General features: G+C 43.1%; 2 protein-coding genes across 2 annotated transcripts in view; one reads left to right on the forward strand and one right to left on the reverse strand.

Annotated features, from left to right (window-relative positions):
• The window catches only part of SFRP5 (secreted frizzled related protein 5), a 106,895-nt gene that overhangs the window by 48,980 nt on the left and 40,115 nt on the right, over positions 1 to 17,800 (reverse strand). The window contains exon 3 of the mRNA XM_077258315.1: positions 881 to 958. Within this exon, the coding sequence (XP_077114430.1) occupies positions 881 to 958 (78 nt within the window). The remainder of the gene's footprint in view (positions 1 to 880; positions 959 to 17,800) is intronic.
• GOLGA7B (golgin A7 family member B) overlaps positions 724 to 17,800 on the forward strand; it is a 211,592-nt gene continuing 194,515 nt past the window's right edge. The window contains exon 1 of the mRNA XM_077258317.1: positions 724 to 799. The gene's annotated coding sequence lies outside the window, so the exon portion shown is untranslated. The remainder of the gene's footprint in view (positions 800 to 17,800) is intronic.

Genomic DNA, 17,800 nt, shown 5'->3' on the forward strand with positions numbered 1-17,800 from the left:
AATAGGCCACACAGGGATAGTTAGGTTAATGCGTTGAGGCGGTAGGCCAGTCTGAACAAATGCATTTTTAGGGCACGCTTAAAACTGTGGGGATTGGGGATTAATCGTATTAACCTGGGTAGTGCATTCCAAAGAATCGGCGCAGCACGTGTAAAGTCTTGGAGACGGGAGTGGGAGGTTCTGATTATTGAGGATGCTAACCTGAGGTCATTAGCGGAGCGGAGGGCACGGGTAGGGTGGTAGACTGAGACCAGAGAGGAGATGTAGGGTGGTGCTGAGCCATGGAGTGCTTTGTGGATGAGGGTAGTAGTTTTGTACTGGATTCTGGAGTGGATGGGTAGCCAGTGTAATGACTGGCACAGGGTAGAGGCATCGGTGTAACGGTTGGTGAGGAATATGATCCTGGCAGCAGCATTCAGGACAGATTGGAGCGGGGAGAGTCTGGTAAGAGGGAGGCCGATTAGTAGAGAGTTACAATAGTCCAGACGAGAATGAATAAGTGAGACAGTAAGAGTTTTTGCAGAGTCGAAAGTAAGAAAAAGGCGAATTCTAGAAATGTTTTTGAGATGCAGATAAGAAGAGCGAGCCAGTGATCGGATGTGGGGGTGAATGAAAGCTCTAATGTATCATACTATGTAATTAGCTCATTCTTATAATAGTTTGTAAATCCTCCATTGCTTTGGTTGCTTTCTTCAGGTGAATAATTATGTTTTTTGTGTTGCAGCAATTGGATTTCAAAAAGAAAAGGCTGAATATTCACAATGTGCTGATTCTTACATGAAATTCACACTTTGGCCAAGTAAGTCAATAATTTACAGTTGGGTCTCTTTGCAGCCATCAATTAGAGTTACTGTACTGTCCTATAGGGGACGCTACTCACCAAAATCACTTGCACAATATTGAACCCTCATGGTTTCAGATTTTTGTTCAATTTCACACTGTGTGCAAATCTTGGTTCCTGCAAAGAAACAAACAAAAAAGAATGTTGAACTGCAGTCGCTGTGTATCATTGCTTAATTAAATGAATACTGCTATATCAACAACCTAAATCTATATAAACAGTACAAATAAATATAAGGATGCGCAGCTACACTGCTCAGTTCTGCTGCGTAGTGCCCTTCATACTGCTGCTGCTGCTTCTTAACATGTGCTACATAGAGGCAAGAGAACAGGAATCCCACATGTCTGGGTGTGGTCTTTTATGTCAGATGTCATAGCAGGTAGTCTCTACCCACTAGCTCAGAGAGAACTGAAAATTAAAGATGGGAGAATTGGGGAAAAATGACCAGAAATATAGTTAACCCCTTCATGACCCAGCCTATTTTGGCCTTAATGACATTGCCGTTTTTTGCAATTCTGACCAGTGTCCCTTTATGAGGTAATAACTCAGGAACGCTTCAACGGATCCTAGTGATTCTGAGATTGTTTTTTCGTGACATATTGGGCTTCATGTTAGTGGTAAATTTAGGTCGATAATTTCTGAGTTTATTTGTGAAAAAGACGGAAATTTGGCGAAAATTTTGAAAATGTCGCAATTTTCACATTTTGAATTTTTATTCTGTTAAACCAGAGAGTTATGTAACACAAAATAGTTAATAAATAACGTTTCCCACATGTCTACTTTACATCAGCACAATTTTGGAAACAATTTTTTTTTTGCTAGGAAGTTATAACGGTTAAAATTTGACCAGTGATTTCTCATTTTTACAACAAAATTTACAAAACCATTTTTTTTAGGGACCACCTCACATTTGAAGTCATTTTGAGGGTTCTATATGGCTGAAAATACCCAAAAGTGACACCATTCTAAAAACTGCACCCCTCAAGGTGCTCAAAACCACATTAAAGAAGTTTATTAACCCTTCAAGTGTTTCACAGCAGCAGAAGCAACATGGAAGTAAAAAATGAACATTTAACTTTTTAGTCACAAAAATGATCTTTTAGCAACAATTTTTTTATTTTCCCAAGGGTAAAAGGAGAAACTGGACCACGGACGTTGTTGTCCAATTTGTCCTGAGTACGCTGATACCTCATATGTGGGGGTAAACCACTGTTTGGGCGCACGGCAGGGCTCGGAAGGGAAGGAGCGCCATTTGACTTTTTGAATGAAAAATTGGCTCCAATCTTTAGCGGACACCATGTCGCGTTTGGAGAGCCCCCGTGTGCCTAAACATTGGAGCTCCCCCACAAGTGACCCCATTTTGGAAACTAGACCCCCCAAGGAATTATCTAGAAGCATAGTGAGCACTTTAAACCCCCAGGTGCTTCACAAATTGATCCTTAAAAATGAAAAAGTACTTTTTTTTCACAAAAAAATTATTTTAGCCTCAATTTTTTCATTTTCACATGGGCAACAGGATAAAATGGATCCTAAATTTTGTTGGGCAATTTCTCCTGAGTACACCGATACCTCACATGTGGGGGTAAACCACTGTTTGGGCACATGGTAAGGCTCGGAAGGGAAGGAGCACCATTTGACTTTTTGAATGAAAAATTATCTTCATCGTTAGCGGACACCATGTCGCGTTTGGAAAGCCCCTGTGTGCCTAAACATTGGAGCTACCCCACAAGTGACCCCATTTTGGAAACTAGACCTCCCAAGGAACTAATCTAGATGTGTGGTGAGCACTTTAAACCCTCAGGTGCTTCACAGAAGTTTATAACGCAGAGCCGTGAAAATAAAAAATCATTTTTCATTCCTCTAAAATTATGTTTTAGCAAGCAATGTTTTATTTTCGCAAGGGTAACAGGAGACATTGGACCCCAATAATGCCCAGTTTGTCCTGAGTGTGCTGGTACCCCATATGTGGGGGTAAACCACTGTTTGGGCACACGTCGGGGCTCGGAAGGGAGGGAGCACCATTTGACTTTTTGAACGCAAGATTGGCTGGAATCAATGGTGGCGCCATGTTGTGTTTGGAGAACCCTGATGTGCCTAAACAGTGGAAACCCCTCAATTCTAACTCCCAACACTAACCCCAACACACCCCTAACCCTAATCCCAACCCTAACCCCAACACACCCCTAACCCTAATCCCAACTCTAGCCATAACCCTAATCACAACCCAACCCCAACACACCCCTAACCACAACCCTAATCCCAACCCTAACCCTAATCCCAACCCTAACCCCAACCCTAACCACAACTTTAACCCCAACACACCCCTAACCCTAACCATAACCCTAACCACAAGCCTATTCTTAATCCTATTTCCAACCCTAGCCCTAATTCCAACCCTAACTCTAATTCCAACCTTAACCCAAAGGCTATGTGCCCACGTTGCGGATTCCTGTGAGATTTTTCCGCACCATTTTTGAAAAATCCGCAGGTAAAAGGCACTGCGTTTTACCTGCGGATTTACCGCGGATTTCCAGTGTTTTTTATGCGGATTTCACCTGCGGATTCCTATTGAGGAACAGGTGTAAAACGCTGCGGAATCCGCACAAAGAATTGACATGCTGCGGAAAATACAGCGCAGCATTTCTGTGCGGTATTTTTCGCACCATGGGCACAGCGGATTTGGTTTTCCATAGGTTTACATGGTACTGTAAACCTGATGGAACACTGCTATGAATCCGCAGTGGCCAATCCGCTGCGGATCTGCAGCCGAATCCGCACCGTGTGCACATAGCCTAATTCTAACGCTAACCCTAGTTCTAACCCTAACCCTACCCCTAACCCTAACCCTAGTTCTAACCCTAGTGGAAAAAAAAAATATTTTCTTTATTTTATTATTGTCCCTACCTATGGGGGTGATAAAGGGGGGGGGGGTCATTTACTATTTTTTTATTTTGATCACTGTGATAAGTTTACCACAGTGATCAAAATGTACATGGAACGCATCTGCCGGCCGGCAGATTCGGCGGGCGCACTGCGCATGCGCCCGCCATTTTGGAAGATGGCGGCGCCCAGGGAGAAGACGGACCGACTTCCGGAGGCTCAGTAAGTATGAGGGGGTGGCGGGGGGGTGGATCGGAGCACAGGGGGGGGATCGGAGGACAGGGGGAGCGGACAGGAGCACGTGGGAGCGGACAGGGGGACGGAGGGGGGTACCGGACAGAACAGAGGACTGGAGGAGATCGGGGGCGGTGGGGTGGGGGCAGAACATGATTTCCAGCCATGGCAGATGCTATTGCAGCATCGGCCATGGCTGGATTGCAATATTTCACCATTTTTATAGGTGAAATATTGCAAATTGCTCTGATTGGCTGTTGCACTTTCAACAGCCAATCAGAGCGATCGTAGCCACCTGGGGGCAAAGCCACCCCCCCTGGGCTGAAGTACAATTCCCCCTCTCCCTGCAGATCGGGTGAAATAGGAGTTAACCCTTTCACCCGATCTGCAGGGACGCGATCATTCCATGACGCCACATAGGTGTCATGGGTCGGATTGGCACCGACTTTCATGACGCCTACGTGGCGTCAAAGGTCGGGAAGGGGTTAACGCATGACAGATTTTTCTTAAAAATCACCTGAATCAACAGGTACGTTTCATTATTATTTTTTTAATGTATAAAGAAAACTAAAGGCGCCAAGAAACATTGTTACATATTTGGCCCAAATTATAAATGATGTTTCATATTTATTGTACTTGTCATTATAGTTGTGGGGATAACACATTTATTTTTAGCATGTTATTGTGAATTGGAAATTAATTATTGTGTTTTTGCTTTTTCTTCTGTTTTTGTTTACATTTTTTTAAATTCACAGATTACATATGATTTTTTTCCCTCTGCAGCTAAAAAAAGGCACCAGGAAACTTTTGTATTGATCCCTAACTTATATTTGACGGTTCACAGTTATTGTATTGGTCTTTACGATTGTGGGGATAACAAACTTGTCTGTAGTATGTCCAACTGAATTAGAATCTAGTTATTGTGTTTTTGCTTTTTTTTTACTATTTTGCTTTTCAAATTCACAAAAATTTTTTATTTATTCCTAAAAGGATTTTTAATTTGTATTCTTTTCTTTTGTATTTCACTTTAATTTACTGACCTATACAGTTATAGTTAGTTGTGATGAACAATATTGGTGCCATTGATTGTTGTATACTATAATAAAAACCAATATCTTCAGAAATAAGAGGATATGTACCAACTGTGTATCATTAGCATGCTTTAGTAGCATGCCCATAAAAGTTGACCTGTCCCTATACAAGTAATTATTGCCAAAAAAAAAGGAATAAAAAAAAACATAGTATACATTGCCAAGGAGCTGTAGCTTGGTGTCATCTGTCCATGGAATGTGTCCCCAGAAGGAGTGTGGATGACTTATGTAACTTTTTGCAAAGTTTACTTACTCTTTTTTACGCCTTGCTTTATTATTTCTTTGCCCATAGATCCCTGTTTTATATGGGGTTCTGCGTATGATATGGAATTAAACCATTACTCCAGATATCTCCAGCCTAACATAAAGTTCTTTAGATGTTTTCTTTATAGTTTCTTTTCAACAAGTTGAATCAACTTTCATAGTGTTCTCGCATCAATTTTCATCTTTTTACCGCATTCTAGAAGGTTCTTGACTAAGTAGCAAACTTCTTGATGACATTCTAAATTTCCCAAAGTTCTTCGCTTTGCGAATAGTTTTGTACCTTTTAGACTCCTATGATTAAGGGCGTCTTAGTATGCCAGAAACGCGCCAGGTGTTGAGCTTTTTCACTTTTATCTTGAATCAATAAACTTCTAGTTTTTATCTAGTTGATTGTGCCGGAAACTACTCTCGTATTTTCCTCTGTCAGCTGCAATTACCAGTAGGTACGGCATCCACTGGTTTGTAATTACAGCAACAGATCCATCTATACTACCGGCATGAACAGCTCTAGCTTTATCCCTCTCCATTACCTCCTTACCTTCTAGACTGCTTGTGCTTGGTGATATTAGTGTTTCTAGTTTGCCTTGACAAGCCAGGGACAATTGAGTCTAATTTCGACATAATGACAGGTTAGTCTGCTGTTCTTTCTTTCAAACCAACAATGGAAGCCATTAATCATGTCTTATCACAGTCTTCAATTTTGTAGTTTTTTTCGTAACGAGTTTTTTTTATTTCCTTAGTTTTGTGTCTTGCGCTTTTCCATATCAAACACATGAATTTACATATAGCCAACTGTTATGACCCCAGTGGAAGGGTCTCAGAGGAACGTGTAAGTCTGCGAGATTCAAAAATCCAGCTCATAGGGCTGTGGTAACTGGGTTGACCAAATAGCTACTCCTAACGCCAACACTAGAAGTAGCCGGGGATCATGCCTACGGTGATCGCTAGATGACTCGCGCCAGCCGGAGAATCTAACTACCCCTAGGAGAAGAAAACAAAGACCTCTCTTGCCTCCAGAGAAAGGGACCCCAAAGCAAGATACAAGCCCCCCACAAATAATAACGGTGAGGTAAGAGGAAATGACAAACACAGAAATGAACCAGGTTCAGCAAAGAGAGGCCAGCTTACTAATAGCAGAATATAGCAAGATAACTTATCTGGTCAACAAAAACCCTATAAAAATCCACGCTGGAGATTCAAGAACCCCCGAACCGTCTAACGGTCCGGGGGGAGAACACCAGCCCCCTAGAGCTTCCAGCAAAGGTCAGGATACAGATTGGAACAAGCTGGACAAAAATACCAAACAAAACAAAAGCAAAAAGCAAGGAAGCAGACTTAGCTTGAAATACAGGAACCAGGATCATAGGACAAGAGCACAACAGATTAGCTCTGATTTCAATGATGCCAGGCATTGAACTGAAGGTCCAGGGAGCTTATATAGCAACGCCCCTGAACTAACGGCCCAGGTGAGGATATAGGAAAAGACAGAAGCTCCAGAGTCAAATCACTAATGACCACTAGAGGGAGCAAAAAGCAAAATCACAACAGTACCCCCCCCTTAGTGAGGGGTCACCGAACCCTCACCACGACCACCAGGGCGATCAGGACGAGCGGCGTGAAAGGCACGAACTAAATCGGCCGCATGAACATCAGAGGCGACCACCCAAGAATTATCTTCCTGACCATAGCCCTTCCACTTGACCAGGTACTGAAGCCTCCGCCTGGAGAGACGAGAATCCAAGATCTTCTCCACCACGTACTCCAACTCGCCCTCAACCAACACCGGAGCAGGAGGCTCAGCAGAAGGAACCACAGGCACAACGTACCGCCGCAACAAGGACCTATGAAACACGTTGTGGATAGCAAACGACACAGGAAGATCCAGGCGAAAGGATACAGGATTAAGGATTTCCAATATCTTGTAAGGACCAATAAAACAAGGTTTAAATTTGGGAGAGGAAACCTTCATAGGAACAAAGCGGGAAGAAAGCCACACCAAATCCCCAACACGTAGTCGGGGACCCACACCGCGGCGGCGGTTGGCAAAGCGCTGAGCCCTCTCCTGTGACAACTTCAAGTTGTCCACCACAAGATTCCAGATCCGCTGCAACCTATCCACCACAGAATCCACCCCAGGGCAGTCAGAAGGTTCCACATGACCCGAAGAAAAACGAGGGTGGAAACCAGAGTTGCAGAAAAACGGCGAAACCAAGGTGGCGGAACTAGCCCGATTATTAAGGGCAAACTCAGCCAACGGCAAGAAGGTCACCCAATTGTCCTGATCAGCAGAGACAAAACACCTCAAATAAGCCTCCAAAGTCTGATTAGTTCGCTCCGTCTGTCCATTAGTCTGAGGATGGAAAGCAGACGAAAACGAGAAGTCAATGCCCATCCTACTACAAAAGGATAGCCAGAATCTAGAAACGAACTGGGATCCTCTGTCTGACACAATATTCTCAGGGATGCCGTGCAAACGAACCACGTTCTGGAAAAACACAGGAACCAGATCGGAAGAGGAAGGCAGCTTAGGCAAAGGAACCAAATGGACCATCTTGGAGAAGCGATCACATATCACCCAGATAACAGACATGCCTTGAGACACCGGAAGATCAGAAATGAAATCCATGGAGATATGTGTCCAAGGTCTCTTAGGGACAGGCAAGGGCAAGAGCAACCCGCTGGCACGAGAACAGCAAGGCTTAGCTCGAGCACAAGTCCCACAGGACTGTACAAATGACCGCACATCCCTAGACAAGGAAGGCCACCAAAAGGATCTGGCCACCAGATCTCTGGTGCCAAAAATTCCTGGGTGACCTGCCAACACCGAGGAATGAACCTCGGAAATGACTCTGCTGGTCCACTTATCAGGCACAAACAGTCTGTCAGGTGGACAAGAATCAGGCCTATCAGCCTGAAATCTCTGCAACACACGTCGCAGATCTGGAGAAATAGCTAACAAGATAATACCATCCTTAAGAATACCAACAGGTTCAGCGACTCCAGGAGCATCAGGCACAAAGCTCCTGGAAAGAGCATCGGCCTTCACATTTTTTGAACCTGGTAAATACGAGACAACAAAGTCAAAACGGGAGAAAAACAATGACCAGCGGGCCTGTCTAGGATTCAGGCGTTTAGCAGACTCGAGATACATCAGATTTTTGTGATCAGTCAAGACCACCACACGATGCTTAGCACCCTCGAGCTAATGACGCCACTCCTCAAATGCCCATTTCATGGCCAACAACTCCCGATTGCCCACATCATAATTTCGCTCCGCAGGCGAAAACTTCCTAGAGAAAAAGGCGCAAGGTCCCATAACAGAGCAACCAGGGCCTCTCTGCGACAAAACGGCCCCTGCTCCAATCTCTGAAGCATCCACCTCAACCTGAAAGGGAAGCGAGACATCAGGCTGGCACAAAACAGGCGCCGAAGTAAACCGACGTTTCAACTCCTGGAAAGCCTCCACGGCAGCAGGAGCCCAATTAACCACATCAGAGCCCTTCTTGGTCATATCCGTCAAAGGTTTCACAATGCTAGAAAAGTTAGCGATAAAACGACGGTAGAAGTTAGCGAAACCCAAGAACTTCTGAAGACTCTTAACTGACGAGGGCTGAGTCCAATCAAGAATAGCTCGGACCTTGACTGGGTCCATCTCCACAGCAGAAGGGGAAAAAATGAACCCCAAAAAGGGAACCTTCTGTACACCAAAAAGACACTTTGAGCCCTTGACAAACAAAGAATTTTCACGCAAAATTTTAAAGACCATCCTGACCTGCTCCACATGCGAGTCCCAATTATCAGAAAAAAACAGAATATCATCCAGATAAACGATCAAAAATTTATCCAGATAGTTCCGGAAAATGTCATGCATAAAGGACTGAAAAACTGAAGGGGCATTAGAGAGCCCAAAAGGCATCACCAAGTACTCAAAATGACCTTCGGGCGTATTGAATGCGGTTTTCCATTCATCCCCTTGCTTAATGCGCACAAGGTTGTACGCACCACGAAGGTCTATCTTGGTAAACCACTTGGCACCTTTAATCCGGGCAAACAAGTCAGACAACAGCGGCAAAGGATACTGAAATTTGACAGTGATCTTATTTAAAAGCCGATAGTCAATACAAGGCCTCAAAGATCCGTCCTTTTTAGCCACAAAAAAGAATCCCGCACCAAGAGGGGAAGAAGACGGACGGATGTGTCCTTTCTCCAAAGACTCCTTGATATATGAACGCATAGCGGTATGTTCAGGTATCGACAGATTAAACAGTCTTCCCTTAGGAAATTTACTGCCTGGAATCAAATCTATTGCACAGTCACATTCCCTATGAGGAGGCAATGCACTGGACCTGGACTCGCTAAAGACATCCTGATAATCAGACAAATACGCCGGAACTTCTGAAGGCGTAGAAGAAGCAATAGACACAGGCAGGGAATCCTCATGAATACCACGACAGCCCCAACTAGACACTGACATAGCCTTCCAGTCAAGGACTGGATTATGGGTCTGTAACCATGGCAGCCCCAAAACAACCAAATCATGCATTTTATGTAGAACGAGAAAACGTATCACCTCGCGGTGTTCAGGAGTCATGCACATGGTAACCTGTGTCCAATACTGTGGTTTATTTTCTGCTAATGGCGTAGCATCAATACCCCTAAGAGGGATAGGATTTTCTAATGGTTCAAGAATAAAACCACAGCGCTTAGCAAATGAGAGATCCATAAGACTCAGGGCAGCACCTGAATCTACAAACGCCATGACAGGATAAGATGACAGTGAGCAAATCAAAGTTACAGACAGAATAAACTTAGGATGCAAATTACCAACGGTGACAGGACTAACAACCTTAGATATACGTTTAGAGCATGCTGAGATAACATGTGTAGAATCACCACAGTAGTAGCACAAGCCATTCCGGCGTCTATGAATTTTCCTCTCATTTCTAGTCAGGATTCTATCACATTGCATCAAATCAGGTGTCCGTTCAGACAACACCATGAGGGAATTTGCGGTTTTTCTATCACATTGCATCACATCAGGTGTCTGTTCAGACAACAACATGAGGGAATTTGCGGTTTCGCGCTCCCGCAACCGCCGGTCAATTTGAATAGCCAGGGACATGGTATCATTCAGACCTGTGGGAATGGGAAAACCCACCATAACATTCTTAATGGCCTCAGAAAGGCCATTTCTAAAATTAGCGGCCAGTGCACACTCGTTCCAATGTGTCAGCACGGACCATTTCCGAAATTTTTGGCAATACACCTCAGCCTCGTCCTGGCCCTGAGACATAGCCAGCAAGGCTTTCTCTGCCTGAATCTCAAGATTGGGTTCCTCATAAAGTAAACCGAGCGCCACAAAAAACGCATCAATATCAGCCAATGCCGGATCTCCTGGCGCCAACGAAAAAGCCCAATCTTGAGGGTCACCCCGTAAGAATGAAATAACAATTTTTACTTGTTGAGTAGAGTCTCCAGACGAACAAGGTTTCAGGGACAAAAACAATTTACAATTATTCCTGAAATTCCTAAACTTAAATCGGTCTCCTGAAAACAGTTCAGGAATCGGAATCTTGGGTTCAGACCTAGGATTTCTGGTAACATAATCTTGTATACCCTGCACACGAGCGGCAAGCTGGTCCACACTTGTAATCAAGGTCTGGACATTCATGTCTGCAGCAAGCTTAAAGGGAACCTATCACCCCGTTTTTTTCGGTATGAGATAAAAATACTGTTAAATATGGCCTGAGCTGTGCATTACAATAGTGTAGTTTGTGGACCCCGATTCCTCACCTATGCTGCCGAAATACGTTACCAAAGTAGTCATTTTCGCCTGTCAATCAGGCTGGTCAGGTCGGATGGGCGTGGCTTCTTCCCCCAGATATTGCGTAGTTTTCCGTTGGTGGCGTAGTGGTGTGCGCATGTCCAACGTCCCCAATCCTGCACGGGGGGGTGAAAATAGCAGCGATGTCCGTTATTCCATTGGTGGTCGGTGGGCGCGGCCATCTTCCTTTGGCCGCGCGTGCGCAGAAGCGGCGCTCTGCTGGCCGCAGCTTCAGGAAAATGGCCGCCGCGATCTCCATCTGCGCACGCGCGGCATCCCGCGGCCATTTTCCTGAAGCCGCGGCCAGCAGAGCGCCGCTTCTGCGCACGCGCGGCCAAAGGAAGATGGCCGCGCCCACCGACCACCAATGGAATAACGGACATCGCTGCTATTTTCACCCCCCCGTGCAGGATTGGGGACCTTGGACATGCGCACACCACTACGCCACCAACGGAAAACTACGCAATATCTGGGGGAAGAAGCCACGCCCATCCGACCTGACCAGCCTGATTGACAGGCGAAAATGACTACTTTGGTAACGTATTTCGGCAGCATAGGTGGGGAATCGGGGTCCACAAACTACACTATTGTAATGCACAGCTCAGGCCCTATTTAACAGTATTTTTATCTCATACCGAAAAAAACGGGGTGATAGGTTCCCTTTAAGCCACTCTGAGGTAAAGGGGAAAAGAAAAAAAAAAAAAAAAAAATGAGAGAGGGAAAAAAAAAACTCAAAATTTTCTTTCTTATAATCCCACTTCTGCAATGCATTAAACATTTAATACTGGCCTGGCATACTGTTATGACCCCAGTGGACAGGGTCTCAGAGGAACGTGTAAGTCTGCGAGATTCAAAAATCCAGCTCATAGGGCTGTGGTAACTGGGTTGACCAAATAGCTACTCCTAACGCCAACACTAGAAGTAGCCGGGGATCATGCCTACGGTGATCGCTAGATGACTCGCGCCAGCCGGAGAATCTAACTACCCCTAGGAGAAGAAAACAAAGACCTCTCTTGCCTCCAGAGAAAGGGACCCCAAAGCAAGATACAAGCCCCCCACAAATAATAACGGTGAGGTAAGAGGAAATGACAAACACAGAAATGAACCAGGTTCAGCAAAGAGAGGCCAGCTTACTAATAGCAGAATATAGCAAGATAACTTATCTGGTCAACAAAAACCCTATAAAAATCCACGCTGGAGATTCAAGAACCCCCGAACCGTCTAACGGTCCGGGGGGAGAACACCAGCCCCCTAGAGCTTCCAGCAAAGGTCAGGATACAGATTGGAACAAGCTGGACAAAAATACCAAACAAAACAAAAGCAAAAAGCAAGGAAGCAGACTTAGCTTGAAATACAGGAACCAGGATCATAGGACAAGAGCACAACAGATTAGCTCTGATTTCAACGATGCCAGGCATTGAACTGAAGGTCCAGGGAGCTTATATAGCAACGCCCCTGAACTAACGGCCCAGGTGAGGATATAGGAAAAGACAGAAGCTCCAGAGTCAAATCACTAATGACCACTAGAGGGAGCAAAAAGCAAAATCACAACAGCCAAGCAGTTTTAGGAAATAATTTATTTCAGGAGGTGTTTTATATCATGTTAATAACAGACAAAACCTGAGTTCTGGTCTTTGGAAAAAAACAAATCAGACATTTTTTTTAAACATCTTTAAAAGATATATCCACTTTTTTATTTCCATGTCGTTTATTAGAGCTCAGCCTTCTTGACTTAAAGGGTAAGTTCGCACAGGGCGTTTTTGCTGCTTTTTTTTTCTGCAGCAAAACCTGATCTTCTTGGCAGGAAAGAAGCTGCATCAGAAACGCAGGTTTAGTTGCGTTTTTTGTTGCGTGTTTGGAGCATTTTTGATGCGTTTTTTTTTCTCTTTGTCCATGCTAATGTCCTTGGATTCTCAGCAGCAAAAACGCAGCAAATAATGATACCTGCATTTTGCTGCTTTTTTTTCAACACCCATTCAAGTCAATGGGTGAAAAAACGCAGCAAAAATGCTGAAAGAAGTGACATGCTCTGTGTCCAAAAAAACGCAGCGAAGCACAAAATACTGATCAAGCAAAAAACCAATGTGTGTGCATGAGATTTCTGAAATCTCATAGGCTTTGCTGGTACTGTAAAAAGCAGCTGAAAATTAGCATAAAAAAAGCAACAAAAAAACGCAGCAAAAACGCCCTGTGTGAACTTACCCTAATACTGCAATACCAGAAACAGCCTGTAATGATGAGTGGCGCTGTATATAAGAACAAATATTGCCTCGCTACCGTTAGAAAACTGCTCTAATATTGCTATTGTTCCATATTTTTGTAGTTTCCTCCATGAGCCCTGCTCTGTGTCCCACCGATGCCAGATTTTCGCTGTAGGTTTCTGTTGCATGTCAGAGTTGGCACAGATCTGTTGGCTGGCCGCTTAATATATTAGCAGTCATTTACACAGATTGCATGGCACGGATTGTGCTACGCGCTCCCAGCACGGCCATTGTATATCAATTTACTTAATGCGTTTGCAGAGGAGAAAAGCTGTGCCAAATAAAAGGTCACTTAGCCGGCTTTTTTAAGCGCATGACTTTTGGAGTAAATTCATCTGAAAATCATTTTGTAACATCTCGCAGAATCCTATTACAGATCTGGGAGTTTATATGTTAAGTGCTCCTTGTTTCATTGTAGTCAAAGGTTCAAAAAATGTGATTATTTTACAGCGATGGGATTGTTGCAACCAAATCCTCATGGACCTCAAAAATGAGTCCGGTAATATTAAAAAAAAAAAATCGACTTCGCCCCATTTAACTGGAAGGCTTAATCCTCAACATTGCTGTCGAAAAGCAGTTGCATTGACAATTATGCAGTTGCAGATTGGGGGTTATAGAGGGTCTACAACTTTCAGGGTCAATTTTTTTAAACTAAAATTTTTAGCTAAAAAATAATTGTTGCAATTGGGTGTCATTAACAATTTTGCATCATTTGCCTTCTGGGTTGCATTGCCAGGTGCAGAATGAGTGAACTGAGGATTCATCAGTGAGTTTATTTTGACGATCCAACAGGAGAGATTGTAAATGTTTTATCTGACTTTTTCCGAGCTCCACTCAGCTGATTTATCACCACAGACCACATCAAAGTGGAATGTGCAGAAAAATAAAGAATTAATTAAAATCAAATTATTAATGAAACCCTATTGCAAAAGCAATTTTTTTTTACCCAAAATACATGCATTTATGTAAACAAAAAAGTCCCTAAAGATGGACAACCTGAGTGACTCAGCGCCTCCCTCTTCCACATCTGGAGCTGTATGCCAAGTGTCGGTGGGTCTTAATAATTAGAAAAGGAAGTATTACATGAAACCTGGCAAAAGATCGTCAATGTAACGCCAACAGCACCGATCACCTACATAGGAGACACTGGCTAAGCACCATGAACACCCAGATTTTGGAGAGGTTTACAGAAACTTCTTTTGGTGCAGGTGTCCTTAGAAATCTAGGACACAGGGCACTTTATTTGTCTTTTTATGCTCTACATACACAAAGTCAAAGAGTCTATCATGAAGCCCTTTCTAGTCGTGGTATTGGAGTATATAGAACAAGCGATCAAATGATCACCGGTTTAAGTCCCCCTATAGGCATTTAAAAAAAAACAAGCTTAAAAAATAAAAAATTTGAAACACCCCCTTTTCCCCAATTAAAATCAAAGAAGCGTAAAAAAAATAAAAAAAATAAACTTATTTGGTATTACCTGCCCAAAATAGTCTAATCTATATATAAAAAAAATGAAAATATGTAACCGTTACAGTGGAGTTTATTGTGAGAAAAGTGCAATACAAATGTTTGCTGATGTTGTTGTAAAACTTTGTTAAAAAAAAAAAAAGAAAAATGGAAAAGCCTGAATTGCTGTTTTTGTTCGACGCACATTCTGCAAGAAATGCAGTATGACGCAAAATGTCATGTAAAATCCAAAATGGTTAAAAACTACAGCTCGTCATGCAAAAAATAAGCTGCCACATAGCTCTATGCACAAAAAAGTAATAGTTATGGGTCACAGAAAATTACAGCACAAACAAATTTTTTTTTTTTTACAAAGTTCTGAACTTTTTAAGACACCAAAATAGTAAAAAAGAAAAAAGTTTACAAGTTTGACGTCAGTGTAATTGTACTGAACCGAAGAATCCTGTTGTCAGGTCATTTTTTATCAATGACACATATCTTCTCGGATCTCCTTTGATATGAAGTGGATAATTTTTACTGCTTTGTACATTTTTCAGCCATTTTTTATTTGCAAATCATCACCCTGAAGACCGACCACCACTGCTAGACAAGCACGTTTTTTTCTATTGAGCTTTCAAACATGGTTTTGGAGTCGACTGGGGTCGCTGGAGTGCTGTTACCTTCTAATCCTGCCAGTGCTTACCAGCTGGACGGCAGCGGTGGTCGGTCTCCTAAGCAACAAAAGAAAAAAGTGATAATATCTCAAAAACGGCTGCAAATTTTAACAACCAAAATTGTTTTTACAAGGCCTATCCGACAATATCCATGTATGAAGATGAAAATTACCCATTAAGGGGTTAAATATTGCTTCTTGTACATGCACAGAATATTTTGTATAATTGCAGCCATTTCTGGGGATCGGAGTCAGCGGTAATTTCAGAATACAGTTGGTTATGTGCCAGTGCTTTTATAGTTCCATTCTAGCAATAAAAGGACATTTTAAAAACAAAACGGCGGCGTTCAGAGCTTCATAATAAGATTTCAGGAGACTTTGAAATGCAAATTCTGCAGCTTTATCACAGGTATTGGCACGGAGAGTATTTACATATTTCAGCATAAGTTATTTTATAGAGAACGTTATGTTATGGATGTGAATTAATATTCTGCTCTCATTTCTATCTCTTTCTTCCTATATATACTCCTCAACATTGAAATGGAAACACCAAGATGAAAAAGTTATGGAATGATGACAGTCATAGGATTAATGCGATAAAAAAAATGGAAAGTAAATTTTCGAAGCTTCTCAATTTATTTAGTATCGAATATGAGCACCAGGCACAGAAATCCCAACACTTACAGCCTCAGCTGCTATCAATGAGGTTGTTAATGGTTGTCTGAGAAATGTTCTGCCAGTGAATGCATTCGTACAAATCACCAAGATCCGCTGCTGGCAGCTACTTTTGCAATGGCCGAACAATGATATCCAGATGTCCGGACACGGTAGCACATTTAGGCCATGCAGGCTGCTCAAAGAAGAATGAGCATTGTTGTGTTGAAAAACAGCTCCTGGGACACTTTGGAGAAGTGGATTCAGCACTGGTTCCACAAGTGAGCCTAAGACATCACATAGTATCTGCAAAAATTATCAAAAAGGGTTGACATGCACGGCATTGAGCTATGAGCCGAACTTCAGCTACAGGTTACGTTGACCTCACACCTGCACTCTCAAAGGTGCAGAGCAACATGGCAGTGGAGGGTTGAAAAGAGGTCTATCCTCTTCAGTGTTGAGTCTTGCTTTTGTCTTGGAGTCACTGAAAGTTTGACCAGGTGGGTAACGGCATGAAGAGATCTTCACAAGGAAATGTCAAACCACTCCTACACTTGGGATTATGGTGTACGATGGCATAATGTACCATAGCTGGACTCCTGTATTCTTCATTCCAGGTGCAATTACAGTTCATCGTTACATTAATTCGGTGGTTGAGCCAGTGATGTGGCCATTACTCCAAAATGTCAATCAGGCTGCTTGTTGCTTGTGCTACAGAGAGCAGTCTGAATGGCCTAAACGGGCTATCATTGCCTGCAGACCCTCTGAATTTGTCTTCCATCGAGCAATTCTGGGACGTCATTGGTCGGTGATTAAACAAGAGCTGCCAGCAGGTGATCTTGATGATTTATTAAAGCGCATTCAGTGTGGCAGAATATTCCTCTGACAACCACTAATAACCTCATTGATTGCAGCCGAGGCTGTTAGTGCCGGGATTTCAGCATGTGGAGCTCACACTCCATAATGAATAAATCAAGATGCTTTAAAAATTTTGGTTAAAATTTGTCTTCATTTGAAGATCAGTAACTTGTCAATCCATCCTGTGAATTCCATAACTCCATAACTTTTCGTTCTAGATGTTACAATTTCAGTATTGTGGGGTGTAGATACCATATAGAGACACATAGCAATATCAGCTATATATGTTAGTATTCCCTGTGTCACGATACTGTAGCGTGATTTCCCGGGGCAATGAGCTTCTTCCCTGTCCCTCAAGCTAGGAGAACCCTAGACTATCCCTGTTACCTCTCATGGTGGAGATGCTGGGGTCTCGTACCTTGCTATGCTCCTATATGCACGCTGATCTGTTTCCTCCCCACCCAGGGAGGTATTATTATTATTATTATTATTTATTGTTATAGCGCCATTTATTCCATGGCGCTTTACATGTGAGGAGGGGTATACATAATAAAAACAAGTACAGTAATCTTAAACAATACAAGTCATAACTGGTACAGTAGGTGAGAGGACCCTGCCCGCGAGGGCTCACAATCTACAAGGGGTGGGTGAGGATACAGTAGGTGAGGGTAGAGCTGGTCATGCAGCGGTTTGGTTGATCGTGGTTACTGCAGGTTGTAGGCTTGTCGGAAGAGGTGGGTCTTCAGGTTCTTTTTGAAGATTTCGATGGTAGGC

The sequence above is a fragment of the Ranitomeya variabilis genome, chromosome 4, assembly GCF_051348905.1.
Source record: "Ranitomeya variabilis isolate aRanVar5 chromosome 4, aRanVar5.hap1, whole genome shotgun sequence".
NCBI classification, from domain to species: domain Eukaryota; kingdom Metazoa; phylum Chordata; class Amphibia; order Anura; family Dendrobatidae; genus Ranitomeya; species Ranitomeya variabilis.